General features: G+C 41.6%; 1 protein-coding gene across 1 annotated transcript; it reads right to left on the bottom strand.

Moving 5' to 3' along the window:
* Window positions 1-3,577: 3,577 nt before the first annotated feature.
* LOC130357556 (uncharacterized) lies at window positions 3,578-8,452 on the bottom strand. The gene is made up of 2 exons (XM_056560255.1): window positions 6,900-8,452; window positions 3,578-3,882 (listed from the first exon to the last, which is right to left on the bottom strand). Exons 1-2 carry the CDS (start codon window positions 8,338-8,340, stop codon window positions 3,875-3,877), a joined length of 1,449 nt encoding a protein of 482 aa, XP_056416230.1. The 5' UTR covers window positions 8,341-8,452; the 3' UTR covers window positions 3,578-3,874.
* Between the last annotated feature and the right edge of the window lie 7,039 nt (window positions 8,453-15,491).

The following is a 15,491-nucleotide window of genomic DNA, read 5'->3' on the forward strand; positions in this document are numbered from 1 at the left end:
ATTATTGTCCCCTCATCTTTCCCCATGTGTCACAGTCATTACTGTCCCCCTCATCTCCCTCTTATGTCACACTCGTTACTGTCCCTTCATCTCTGTGTGTCACACTCATCACTATCCCCTCATCTCCCTGTGTCACACTTATTACTGTCCTCTCATTTCTGTCACACTTATTACTGTCCTCTCATCTCTGTCACACTTATTACTGTCCCCTCATCTCTGTCACACTTGTTACTGTCCCCTCATCTCCATGTGTCACACTTATTACTGTCCTCTCATCTCTGTGTCTCACTCATCACTATCCCCTCATCTCCCTCTTATGTCACACTCGTTACTGTCCTCTCATCTCTGTGTGTCACACTTATTACTGTCCCCTCATCCTCCTTACATCACCCCCACCGTGCACTGTATCCCATCGCTCTGCTGCACATCATATTACATTGTAATTATTGGGTGGACATTGGACAGATCTCTGTGCCAATGTTATATGATTGGTTATGTGGTTGTTGGTTATATGATTGGTTATGTGGTTGTTGGTTATATGATTGGTTATAGTGTTGTTGGTTATATGATTGGTTATGGGGTTGTTGGTTATATGATTGGTTATGGGGATGTTGGTTATATGATTGGTTATGGGGTTGTTGGTTATATTATTGGTTATGTGGTTGTTGGTTATATGATTGGTTATGGGGATGTTGGTTATATGATTGGTTATGGGGTTGTTGGTTATATGATTGGTTATGGGGTTGTTGGTTATATAATTGGTTATGGGGTTGTTGGTTATATTATTGGTTATGGGGTTGTTGGTTATATGATTGGTTATGGGGATGTTGGTTATATAATTGGTTATGGGGATGTTGGTTATATGATTGGTTATGGGGTTGTTGGTTATATGATTGGTTATGGGGTTGTTGGTTATATGATTGGTTATAGGGTTGTTGGTTATATGATTGGTTATGGGGTTGTTGGTTATATGATTGGTTATGGGGTTGTTGGTTATATGATTGGTTATGGGGTTGTTGGTTATATGATTGGTTATATGATTGGTTATGGGGTTGTTGGTTATATGATTGGTTATGGGGTTGTTGGTTATATGATTGGTTATGGGGTTGTTGGTTATATGATTGGTTATGGGGTTGTTGGTTATATGATTGGTTATGGGGTTGTTGGTTATATGATTGGTTATGGGGATGTTGGTTATATGATTGGTTATGGGGTTGTTGGTTATATGATTGGTTATGTGGTTGTTGGTTATATGATTGGTTATGGGGTTGTTGGTTATATGATTGGTTATGGGGTTGTTGGTTATATGATTGGTTATGGGGATGTTGGTTATATGATTGGTTATGGGGTTGTTGGTTATATAATTGGTTATGGGGTTGTTGGTTATATGATTGGTTATGGGGTTGTTGGTTATATGATTGGTTATGGGGTTGTTGGTTATATGATTGGTTATGGGGTTGTTGGTTATATGATTGGTTATGGGGATGTTGGTTATATGATTGGTTATGGGGTTGTTGGTTATATGATTGGTTATGTGGTTGTTGGTTATATGATTGGTTATGGGGTTGTTGGTTATATGATTGGTTATGGGGTTGTTGGTTATATGATTGGTTATGGGGATGTTGGTTATATGATTGGTTATGGGGTTGTTGGTTATATAATTGGTTATGGGGTTGTTGGTTATATGATTGGTTATGTGGTTGTTGGTTATATGATTGGTTATGGGGTTTTTGGTTATATGATTGGTTATGTGGTTGTTGGTTTTATGATTGGTTATATGGTTGTTGGTTATATGATTGGTTATGTGGTTGTTGGTTATATGATTGGTTATGGGGATGTTGGTTATATGATTGGTTATGGGGTTGTTGGTTATATGATTGGTTATGGGGATGTTGGTTATATGATTGGTTATGGGGTTGTTGGTTATATAATTGGTTATGGGGTTGTTGGTTATATGATTGGTTATGTGGTTGTTGGTTATATGATTGGTTATGGGGTTTTTGGTTATATGATTGGTTATGTGGTTGTTGGTTTTATGATTGGTTATATGGTTGTTGGTTATATGATTGGTTATGGGGTTGTTGGTTATATGATTGGTTATGTGGATGTTGGTTATATGATTGGTTATGGTGTTGTTGGTTATATGATTGGTTATGGTGTTGTTGGTTATATGATTGGTTATGGGGTTGTTGGTTATATGATTGGTTATGGGGTTGTTGGTTGTATGATTGGTTATGGGGTTGTTGGTTATATGATTGGTTATGGGGATGTTGGTTATATGATTGGTTATGGGGATGTTGGTTATATGATTGGTTATGGGGTTGTTGGTTATATGATTGGTCATGTGGTTGTTGGTTATATGATTGGTTATGTGGTTGTTGGTTATATTATTGGTTATATAATTGGTTATGGGGTTGTTGGTTATATGATTGATTGGTTATAGGGTTGTTGGTTATATGATTGGTTATGGGGATTTTGGTTATATGATTGGTTATATGATTGGTTATGTGGTTGTTGGTTATATGATTGGTTATGGGGATGTTGGTTATATGATTGGTTATGGGGTTGTTGATTATATGATTGGTTATGGGGATGTTGGTTATATGATTGGTTATGGGGTTGTTGATTATATGATTGGTTATGGGGATGTTGGTTATATGATTGGTTATGGGGATGTTGGTTATATGATTGGTTATGGGGATGTTGGTTATATGATTGGTTATGGGGATGTTGGTTATATGATTGGTTATGGGGATGTTGGTTATATGATTGGTTATGGGGTTGTTGGTTATATGATTGGTTATGGGGTTGTTGGTTATATGATTGGTTATGGGGATGTTGGTTATATGATTGGTTATGGGGTTGTTGGTTATAGGGATCTTGGTTATATGATTGGTTATGGGGTTGTTGGTTATATGATTGGTTATGGTGTTGTTGGTTATATGATTGGTTATGGGGTTGTTGGTTATATAATTGGTTATGGGGTTGTTGGTTATATGATTGGTTATGTGGTTGTTGGTTATATGATTGGTTATGGGGTTGTTGGTTATATAATTGGTTATGGGGTTGTTGGTTATATGATTGGTTATGGGGTTGTTGGTTATATGATTGGTTATGTGGTTGTTGGTTATATGATTGGTTATGGGGTTGTTGGTTATATAATTGGTTATGGGGTTGTTGGTTATATGATTGGTTATGGGGTTGTTGGTTATATGATTGGTTATATGATTGGTTATGGGGTTGTTGGTTATATGATTGGTTATGGGGTTGTTGGTTATATAATTGGTTATGGGGTTGTTGGTTATATGATTGGTTATGGGGTTGTTGGTTATATAATTGGTTATGGGGATGTTGGTTATATGATTGGTTATGGGGTTGTTGGTTATATGATTGGTTATATGATTGGTTATGGGGTTGTTGGTTATATGATTGGTTATGGGGTTATTGGTTATATAATTGAGGATTTTCCTAGTACAGTGACGGAAAATATTGATTTTATTAATACAGGAGGCTCATATCAGAATGCATTATCCTTCTTTATTTTGCCCATTAGCAGAAAGAATGACAGTATTAAACATGAAAAGAAAAAAGAAAACACAGGTGTCCAAGCACCTAGTAACCATAGCAACTCCCTCCTTCATCCCACCAATCCAAGCATAGACTGCCCTATATAACCAAGCTGCAGCCCCTCCTCCTCCTCTTTCTTTATGCCGTGACTTAGTCCAGTATCGAAACCGCAGAACTCGCGCCACGGCGTCCACACGGAGGATCTTGAACCAATAACGCAGAACGTCAATCTTCAAACAGGAACGATCAACCGGATAGGTCACGCAGCTGACCCCAACAATGAACCGTGGAAAGGCAGAACCAATCTTCAATATCCTGAAAACAACAAAGGTTATAAATAATAACGGGTAAAGGAAACGGGTGGGATGATATTCGCCTCCTGTCTTAATAAAATCAATATTTTCCGTCACTGTACTAGGAAAATCCTCAATTTTATTGCAGACAGGAGGCTCATATCAGAATGCATGTTCAAAGCACAGTACATAGAGAAGCATCATAAGTACATCACAATACAGACATAGACACATGTACAGTAGGTTTAAAATAGAACGTTCGGAATGTATCCTCAGATGACCAGTCGGCCGCCCTTAAGAGTTCCGAAAGCGAGCCACCCGTCTGAAAGACTTTGGTCGACATCGCACTCCTAGTGGAGTGAGCCGTGAATAGTGACACATCAATACCCGCCAAGGACATTGTCAATTTCACCCACCGAGCCAATGTCGGGGAGGAAACTGGTAAATATGGCGGACAATAGGAGATGAGGAGCTGCGCCGAACCCGTCGGACGACGCGTAGCTGTCTTCAACTCATAAGACCGAAGACATCGAACGACACACAATTTCGGACGCGTCGGAAAAGATGGGAAGAAAACCGAACGTAGATCAGTTTTGGTCCTACGACAAATGGAAAAACAAACCCCATCGGGAACAAATTGTTTCCTGTAAATATCCAGGGCCCTTACGTCTGACACACGCTTGATGGAGACCAGGCATAACAACATTGTCAATTTAAACGACAGGAGTTTAAGAGACAAGTCGTCATTGTCTTCCCATGTCTCAAACATGCGTAATACACTGCTAACATCCCACGTGGTGAGATATCGCGAAGAAGGCGGTCTCTTAAACCGCATCCCCCTCACAAGAAGGCAGACAATAGGGTGTTGTCCAACCAATAAGCCATCCACCAACCCATGGGAGGCGGAAATAGCCGAGCGATAAACGTTAATCGTGCGATAAGCTTTCCCCGCCTCAAAAGACTCCGAGAGGTAATTAATGACCTCCGCTACAGGGGCACGTACGGGATCCAAATCCCGTCGTGAGCACCAACGAAGCCAAAGTCCCCAGGCTGATCGATAAGCCGATCTGGTACCTGGAGCCCAAGCGTCATTGATGAAGTCAGAAGCCGATTGCGAAATGCGGCCCCCAAGCGAAGGTGTCCCTAAATCAACCATGCCAACAGCGGCAGTTGATCGTCCGATATCAAGGGATGAAGATTCCCTGAGGGGTCTCGAAGCAACGTGAGTAGAGGCGGACACAACCTCGGCACATCTATGGCCATCCCCAGGACCTGGGGAAACCACGACTGAGTCGGCCACCAGGGGGTGATCAACACCAGCTTCGCTTTCTGGGACACCGTCTGCCATAATACTCTGGGAATCATGGTAAATGACGGGAAGGCGTACAGAGTGCCCTGTGGCCACACTTGAAGAAACGCGTCCGTCGCCATGGCGTCCGGATCCGGTCGCCAACTGAAAAATCGTGGCAGCTGTCGATTGAGACGAGATGCGAATAAGTCGATACTCAATGGCCCCCACAGGGCACGGATCGCCCGGAACACCGTTGGCTCCAACATCCAATCGCTGGAGTCCGTGATGTACCTGGAGTTCCAGTCCGCAATGGCGTTGGAAATTCCAGGAAGATACTCCGCGGTCAACAATATATTCCGCTGAAGGCAGAATTGCCAAAGGATCGTCGCGAGATCTGCGAGGATCTTGGATTTCGTGCCTCCCAGGCGGTTGATGTATTGAACGGCTGCTACATTGTCCATGCGCAGCAGGATACAACAATCCGACCTGTGGAAAGCGAAACTCCTCAGGGCAAAGGTGCCCGCGAGAAGTTCCAGGCAATTGATGTGCAAACACATTTCCGATGGTGACCACTTGCCTCCGGACGTCGATGCCCCGCAGCGGGCACCCCAACCCTGCAGGCTGGCGTCTGATTCTATCACCAAGTCCGGTTTGGAATTGAAAATTGTCTTCCCATTCCAAACCTGAACATGATGCAGCCACCACAGGAGTTCTCCCTTGGCTTCTGCGGATAGTGGCACTTCAGTTGAGTAGGGCAAACCATCCCTCAAGTGCCGAATCTTCAGCCTCTGCAGCGCCCTGTAGTGTAAGGGGGCAGGGAAGATTGCCTGGATGGAGGCTGTCAGCAGACCGACCACCCGAGCGAGCGCCCACAATGAGACCACCTATGTACGGAGAAGCTTCCGGATCTCCTTGCGGATCGTAGTCAGTTTCCTCGTGGGCAGACTCAGGGTGGCCAAGTGGGTATCCATCTCGAAACCCAGGAACTCCGTCCGTCGAGACGGCGTGAGTACCGACTTCTCTTCGTTGAGCAGAAAGCCCAACTCCGAGAGCAGAGCGGCCGTCCATTGGACATGCTGCACGGCCAACGCGTACGTGGACGCCATGATCAGAATATCGTCAAGATAGACGATCAGGCGTACCCCCCGGCTCCTGAGCAAAGCCATGACCGGTCTCAGCAGTTTGGTGAAGCACCATGGTGCTGAAGAGAGGCCGAACGGGAGGCACGCAAATTCCCATTTGCGACCTTCCCAACAGAACTGAAGATATGGACGTGAAGAAAGGTGTATCGGCACGGTCAGATACGCGTCTTTCAGATCTATCTTTGCCAACCAGTCTCCTGGTAGCAAAAGATCTCTGAGAAGATGTATCCCCTCCATCTTGAAGTGGCGATACAAAACGTACTCGTTTAAATGTTTCAAGTTTATGACCGGGCGGTGACCTCCGTCCTTCTTTTTGACCAAGAAAATATTGCTCACATAACCCGGAGCGTCCCAAGACACCTCCTGGATGGCGTGCTTCAACTGCAGATCCATCAATTCTGAGCGGATCAGGGCCTTGTCGGCATCCGCGAAGTGTATCGCTGGCGGCCAACAAGTCTGTATCAGAGGAGAGAGAAATTCTATTTGATAGCCGGTTACAGTTTGCAAGACCCACGGATCGGATGTGATCCGGGACCAGGTACGGGAAAAATACCCCAGCCTGCCCCCCACAGGAATCCATGCTAATGACAGAATAGGTAGTCTCACCTGTGCCCCTGGATCTTGGGTATCCGCGGCTGGCACCCCTCGCTCTCCACGGACGTCCTCTAGGCGGAAAGAATGGAGTTGAGGGCTGTGGTGGCTGGGGAACTGGTGCGTAATATTGTCTGTCAGGCATGTAGTGGCCCCTGTTATAGGGTCTATAGTTGGTGGCACGGCCGGAAGGGCGACCCCTACCCCTTCCAGCCCTGGGGAAAACCTTGTTAGCGCCCACCTTTTTTAAAGAGGATTGGGCTTTGTCAAGGCCCGAGAAAAGGCCAACATACTTATTTATATTTTTAAGAAAGGCCTCCCCGAACAGTAAACCGTCCGCTGGTGGACCAGGTTCGTCGGTAGCCAGGTGAGTAAGTTGGGGATCCAGCCGCATAAGGATGGATCTCCGGCGTTCCGTAGACGCCGCAGTGTTTGCATTGCCGAGCAAGCAAACTGCTCGTAATGCCCAGCCCCGTAAAATGTCTGCATCAATTACTTCACCTGAAGCGACAGCATGTTCGGCCAATTGTAAAATCTTAGTCATAGGCCCAAGAACATCCAACAATTTGTCCTGAACAGCTTTGAAAGATTTGTCAATACCCTTTTTAGGGTTTTTACTGGTCTTAACCAGATAGCGCACCAGAATGGGGTCCAACTCTGGCGTCATGGCGACATTATTGGACAGTGACGGTCGTGGACACTCCGCCCTCAATTTATTGCGGTTGCGACTATCTAAAGATTTGCGCAGCCAAGCCGAAACATAATCAGCCACCTGTGACATGGGCGTCCACTCCCCTGAACGGGGGTGTTTGATATTCTCCGGGCTGAAGAATGGAATTCCCATGGAATCCAAGATCGCCCTGGGGGCGCTTGTGTCAGCGGAGCTATGTGGAGGAGAACGACTCGCGTTCCCTTCCAGATCCTCGTCCTCAAACTCATACAAATCATCATCCCCAGAGTCTGAGGTGCCATCTGAATCTTCAACAAAAGAGTCGGGCTTATTACGCCTGGAGGACCGAGAGGTTCCACCGGGCATGTCATCCCCATCCGTGGGGTTCTGAGCACTCACAGTGGTATCCTCAGGAGGCACTGAGGTCTTAGTTAGTTTAGAACCACCTCCAATAGTAGGTGTATTGGTAAGGTGGGTATCTAAGTCGGAGCAATAGCGTCTCTTCCGGTCCGACTTGCCGGGTCTTAGTAGGCTGGAAGCCTGGGATTGTATGTGGGAGGCGACCAAGGGGGTATCTGAAGAGGCCGGCCCTTCCCGGTGTTGCCGTGACAACGCCATGGAAACATACTTTGATATGCTGTCATTGACAGATGACATGGCGGAGGCCAGGGCGGATTGGACCGATGTAGACACCATCTGTTGCAATAATTCAGAAGGGGCTAGGATATGGTCCTGAGATGAATGAGTCAGCCCACCATTAGGTGGAGATAGCTGATCATCAGACATGATGTAGTTAAAATATGTATGGATGTACAATATAAGCGTGCAGTCCCAGCTGTAAGGAGAGAACAGACAGAGGGACTAGCATTAACTGCAGTGAATAAATAACATATAAATATACAAGAGTATACAATAAGAGAGAGTAGAGAAAAATGTTCGCAATAATGCGCAGCGAAAAAATCCCACTCAGTTGCGAACTGGGTAAGGCGATATTAATGTGCCAGCGCCAAATGATGAGCGGAGGGGCCGCGGGGAATCCCTGAGTCGGCGACAGACGAAACGGCAGGGCCGCGCAACCGAGGGACTCGCCGGGGCATCACACAGAAGGCCTCGCACGCAGGCGAGGTAACAGGCCAAAACGCTCGCGAAGCGAACGTGCGGACACGCCCCCCTGCGGCGCGCGAAGCGCTCAGGAGATCTCAGACTGAAAGCCGGAGAAGAAGGGGGGTGGAGTCAGAAAAAATGGCGGAGCGCCAAAGGGGAGAAAGTAAGTGAGACAGAACAACGGTACCGTTCCCTGGGTCTGAAATACCGACCCAGAGGACAAAAAAGGGGGGATATAGATATATAGATGAATATAGGTAGAAAAACACGGGGAGAGGGGGGAGGGAGAGATAAAGATAGAGAGAGAGAGAGGGAGAGGGACCCTCGCTCCCTCAGAAGCTGGCCACAGAGGGCAGAGTGTCCCCCAACCCTGGGAGTACAGGGTCAAGGTAGAAATCACAATGTGGGTGACAGGAATGAGAATTATTAATGCACTTATCTGTTAGATACTGATGCTGCTAACGAGCAGAAAGAAAGAGAAGGGGCTGCAGCTTGGTTATATAGGGCAGTCTATGCTTGGATTGGTGGGATGGAGGAGGGAGTTGCTTTGGTTACTAGGGGCTTGGACACCTGTGTTTTCTTTTTTCTTTTCATGTTTAACACTGTCATTCTTTCTGCTAATGGGCAAAATAAAGAAGGATAATGCATCTGATATGAGCCTCCTGTCTGCAATAAAATTGGTTATGGGGTTGTTGGTTGTATAATTTGTTATGGGGATGTTGGTTATATGATTGGTTATGGGGATGTTGGTTATATGATTGGTTATGGGGTTGTTGGTTATATGATTGGTTATGGGGATGTTGGTTATATGATTGGTTATGGGGTTGTTGGTTATATAATTGGTTATGGGGTTGTTGGTTATATGATTGGTTATGGGGATGTTGGTTATATGATTGGTTATGGGGTTGTTGGTTATATGATTGGTTATCTGATTGGTTATGGGGTTGTTGGTTATATGATTGGTTATGGGGTTGTTGGTTATATGATTGGTTATGGGGATGTTGGTTATATGATTGGTTATGGGGATGTTGGTTATATGATTGGTTATGGGGATGTTGGTTATATGATTGGTTATGGGGATGTTGGTTATATGATTGGTTATGGGGATGTTGGTTATATGATTGGTTATGGGGATGTTGGTTATATGATTGGTTATGGGGTTGTTGGTTATATGATTGATTATGGGGATGTTGGTTGTATAATTTGTTATGGGGATGTTGGTTATATGATTGATTATGGGGTTGTTGGTTGTATAATTTGTTATGGGGATGTTGGTTATATGATTGGTTATGGGGATGTTGGTTATATGATTGGTTATGGGGATGTTGGTTATATGATTGGTTATGTGGTTGTTGGTTATATGATTGGTTATGTGGTTGTTGGTTATATGATTGGTTATGGGGATGTTGGTTATATGATTGGTTATGGGGTTGTTGGTTATATGATTGGTTATGGGGATGTTGGTTATATGATTGGTTATGGGGTTGTTGGTTATATGATTGGTTATGGGGTTGTTGGTTATATGATTGATTATGGGGATGTTGGTTGTATAATTTGTTATGGGGATGTTGGTTATATGATTGGTTATGGGGTTGTTGGTTATATGATTGGTTATGTGGTTGTTGGTTATATGATTGGTTATGGGGTTGTTGGTTATATGATTGGTTATGGGGATGTTGGTTATATGATTGGTTATGGGGTTGTTGGTTATATGATTGGTTATGGGGTTGTTGGTTATATGATTGGTTATGGGGTTGTTGGTTATATGATTGGTTATGGGGATGTTGGTTATATGATTGGTTATGGGGATGTTGGTTAAATGATTGGTTATGTGGTTGTTGGTTATATGATTGGTTATATGATTGGTTATGGGGATGTTGGTTATATGATTGGTTATGGGGATGTTGGGTAAATGATTGGTTATGTGGTTGTTGGTTATATGATTGGTTATGTGGTTGTTGGTTATATGATTGGTTATAGGGTTGTTGGTTATATGATTGGTTATGGGGTTGTTGGTTATATGATTGGTTATGGGGATGTTGGTTATATGATTGGTTATATGATTGGTTATATGATTGGTTATGGGGATGTTGGTTGTATAATTTGTTATGGGGTTGTTGGTTATATGATTGGTTATGGGGATGTTGGTTATATGATTGGTTATGGGGTTGTTGGTTATATGATTGGTTATGGGGTTGTTGGTTATATGATTGGTTATGGGGATGTTGGTTATATGATTGGTTATGGGGATGTTGGTTATATGATTGGTTATGGGGTTGTTGGTTATATGATTGGTTATGGGGTTGTTGGTTATATGATTGGTTATGGGGATGTTGGTTATATGATTGGTTATATGATTGGTTATGGGGATGTTGGTTATATGATTGGTTATGGGGTTGTTGGTTATATGATTGGTTATAGGGATGTTGGTTATATGATTGATTGGTTATGGGGATGTTGGTTATATGATTGGTTATGGGGATGTTGGTTATATGATTGGTTATGGGGATGTTGGTTATATGATTGGTTATGGGGTTGTTGGTTATATGATTGGTTATGGGGTTGTTGGTTATATGATTGGTTATGGGGATGTTGGTTATATGATTGGTTATGGGGTTGTTGGTTATATGATTGGTTATATGATTGGTTATGGGGTTGTTGGTTATATGATTGGTTATGGGGTTGTTGGTTATATGATTGATTGGTTATGGGGTTGTTGGTTATATAATTGGTTATGGGGTTGTTGGTTATGTGATTGGTTATGGGGATGTTGGTTATATGATTGGTTATGGGGTTGTTGGTTATATGATTGGTTATGGGGTTGTTGGTTATATGATTGGTTATGGGGATGTTGGTTATATGATTGGTTATGGGGATGTATATGATTGGTTATGGGGTTGTTGGTTATATGATTGGTTATGGGGATGTTGGTTATATGATTGGTTATGGGGTTGTTGGTTATATGATTGGTTATGGGGATGTTGGTTATATGATTGGTTATGGGGTTGTTGGTTATATGATTGGTTATAGGGATGTTGGTTATATGATTGGTTATGGGGTTATTGGTTATATGATTGGTTATATGATTGGTTATGGGGTTGTTGGTTATATGATTGGTTATATGATTGGTTATATGATTGGTTATGGGGATGTTGGTTGTATAATTTGTTATGGGGTTGTTGGTTATATGATTGGTTATGGGGATGTTGGTTATATGATTGGTTATGGGGTTGTTGGTTATATGATTGGTTATGGGGTTGTTGGTTATATGATTGGTTATGGGGATGTTGGTTATATGATTGGTTATGGGGATGTTGGTTATATAATTGGTTATGGGGATGTTGGTTATATGATTGGTTATGGGGATGTTGGTTATATGATTGGTTATGGGGTTGTTGGTTATATGATTGGTTATGGGGATGTTGGTTATATGATTGGTTATGGGGATGTTTGTTATATGATTGGTTATGGGGTTGTTGGTTATATGATTGGTTATGGGGTTGTTGGTTATATGATTGGTTATGGGGATGTTGGTTATATGATTGGTTATATGATTGGTTATGGGGATGTTGGTTATATGATTGGTTATGGGGTTGTTGGTTATATGATTGGTTATAGGGATGTTGGTTATATGATTGATTGGTTATGGGGATGTTGGTTATATGATTGGTTATGGGGATGTTGGTTATATGATTGGTTATGGGGATGTTGGTTATATGATTGGTTATGGGGTTGTTGGTTATATGATTGGTTATGGGGTTGTTGGTTATATGATTGGTTATGGGGATGTTGGTTATATGATTGGTTATGGGGTTGTTGGTTATATGATTGGTTATAGGGATGTTGGTTATATGATTGGTTATGGGGTTGTTGGTTATATGATTGGTTATATGATTGGTTATGGGGTTGTTGGTTATATGATTGGTTATGGGGTTGTTGGTTATATGATTGGTTATGGGGTTGTTGGTTATATGATTGGTTATATGATTGGTTATATAATTGGTTATGTGGTTGTTGGTTATATGATTGGTTATGGGGATGTTGGTTATATGATTGGTTATGGGGTTGTTGGTTATATGATTGGTTATAGGGATGTTGGTTATATGATTGATTGGTTATGGGGATGTTGGTTATATGATTAGTTATGGGGTTGTTGGTTATATGATTGGTTATGGGGTTGTTGGTTTTATGATTGGTTATGGGGATGTTGGTTATATGATTGGTTATGGGGTTGTTGGTTATATGATTGGTTATAGGGATGTTGGTTATATGATTGGTTATGGGGTTGTTGGTTATATGATTGGTTATATGATTGGTTATGGGGTTGTTGGTTATATGATTGGTTATGGGGTTGTTGGTTATATGATTGGTTATGGGGTTGTTGGTTATATGATTGGTTATATGATTGGTTATATAATTGGTTATGTGGTTGTTGGTTATATGATTGGTTATGGGGATGTTGGTTATATGATTGGTTATAGGGATGTTGGTTATATGATTGGTTATGGGGTTGTTGGTTATATGATTGGTTATATGATTGGTTATGGGGTTGTTGGTTATATGATTGGTTATGGGGATGTTGGTTATATGATTGGTTATGGGGTTGTTGGTTATATGATTGGTTATGGGGTTGTTGGTTATATGATTGGTTATGGGGATGTTGGTTATATGATTGGTTATGGGGATGTATATGATTGGTTATGGGGTTGTTGGTTATATGATTGGTTATGGGGATGTTGGTTATATGATTGGTTATGGGGTTGTTGGTTATATGATTGGTTATGGGGATGTTGGTTATATGATTGGTTATGGGGTTGTTGGTTATATGATTGGTTATAGGGATGTTGGTTATATGATTGGTTATGGGGTTATTGGTTATATGATTGGTTATATGATTGGTTATGGGGTTGTTGGTTATATGATTGGTTATATGATTGGTTATATGATTGGTTATGGGGATGTTGGTTGTATAATTTGTTATGGGGTTGTTGGTTATATGATTGGTTATGGGGATGTTGGTTATATGATTGGTTATGGGGTTGTTGGTTATATGATTGGTTATGGGGTTGTTGGTTATATGATTGGTTATGGGGATGTTGGTTATATGATTGGTTATGGGGATGTTGGTTATATAATTGGTTATGGGGATGTTGGTTATATGATTGGTTATGGGGATGTTGGTTATATGATTGGTTATGGGGTTGTTGGTTATATGATTGGTTATGGGGATGTTGGTTATATGATTGGTTATGGGGATGTTTGTTATATGATTGGTTATGGGGTTGTTGGTTATATGATTGGTTATGGGGTTGTTGGTTATATGATTGGTTATGGGGTTGTTGGTTATATGATTGATTGGTTATGGGGATGTTGGTTATATGATTGGTTATATGATTGGTTATGGGGATGTTGGTTATATGATTGGTTATGGGGTTGTTGGTTATATGATTGGTTATAGGGATGTTGGTTATATGATTGATTGGTTATGGGGATGTTGGTTATATGATTGGTTATGGGGATGTTGGTTATATGATTGGTTATGGGGATGTTGGTTATATGATTGGTTATGGGGTTGTTGGTTATATGATTGGTTATGGGGTTGTTGGTTATATGATTGGTTATGGGGATGTTGGTTATATGATTGGTTATGGGGTTGTTGGTTATATGATTGGTTATAGGGATGTTGGTTATATGATTGGTTATGGGGTTGTTGGTTATATGATTGGTTATATGATTGGTTATGGGGTTGTTGGTTATATGATTGGTTATGGGGTTGTTGGTTATATGATTGGTTATGGGGTTGTTGGTTATATGATTGGTTATATGATTGGTTATATAATTGGTTATGTGGTTGTTGGTTATATGATTGGTTATGGGGATGTTGGTTATATGATTGGTTATGGGGTTGTTGGTTATATGATTGGTTATAGGGATGTTGGTTATATGATTGATTGGTTATGGGGATGTTGGTTATATGATTAGTTATGGGGTTGTTGGTTATATGATTGGTTATGGGGTTGTTGGTTTTATGATTGGTTATGGGGATGTTGGTTATATGATTGGTTATGGGGTTGTTGGTTATATGATTGGTTATAGGGATGTTGGTTATATGATTGGTTATGGGGTTGTTGGTTATATGATTGGTTATATGATTGGTTATGGGGTTGTTGGTTATATGATTGGTTATGGGGTTGTTGGTTATATGATTGGTTATGGGGTTGTTGGTTATATGATTGGTTATATGATTGGTTATATAATTGGTTATGTGGTTGTTGGTTATATGATTGGTTATGGGGATGTTGGTTATATGATTGGTTATAGGGATGTTGGTTATATGATTGGTTATGGGGTTGTTGGTTATATGATTGGTTATATGATTGGTTATGGGGTTGTTGGTTATATGATTGGTTATGGGGTTGTTGGTTATATGATTGGTTATATGATTGGTTATGGGGTTGTTGGTTATATGATTGGTTATGGGGTTGTTGGTTATATAACTGGTTATGGGGTTGTTGGTTATATGATTGGTTATGGGGTTGTTGGTTATATGATTGGTTATGGGGTTGTTGGTTATATGATTGGTTATGGGTTGTTGATTATATGATTGGTTATGGGGGTTTTGGTTATATGATTGGTTATGGGGTTGTTGGTTATATGATTGGTTATGGGGTTGTTGGTTATATGATTGGTTATGGGGTTGTTGGTTATATGATTGGTTATATGATTGGTTATATAATTGGTTATGTGGTTGTTGGTTATATGATTGGTTATGGGGATGTTGGTTATATGATTGGTTATAGGGATGTTGGTTATATGATTGGTTATGGGGTTGT

This window comes from Hyla sarda, chromosome 2 (genome assembly GCF_029499605.1).
Source record: "Hyla sarda isolate aHylSar1 chromosome 2, aHylSar1.hap1, whole genome shotgun sequence".
In the NCBI taxonomy this organism is placed as follows: domain Eukaryota; kingdom Metazoa; phylum Chordata; class Amphibia; order Anura; family Hylidae; genus Hyla; species Hyla sarda.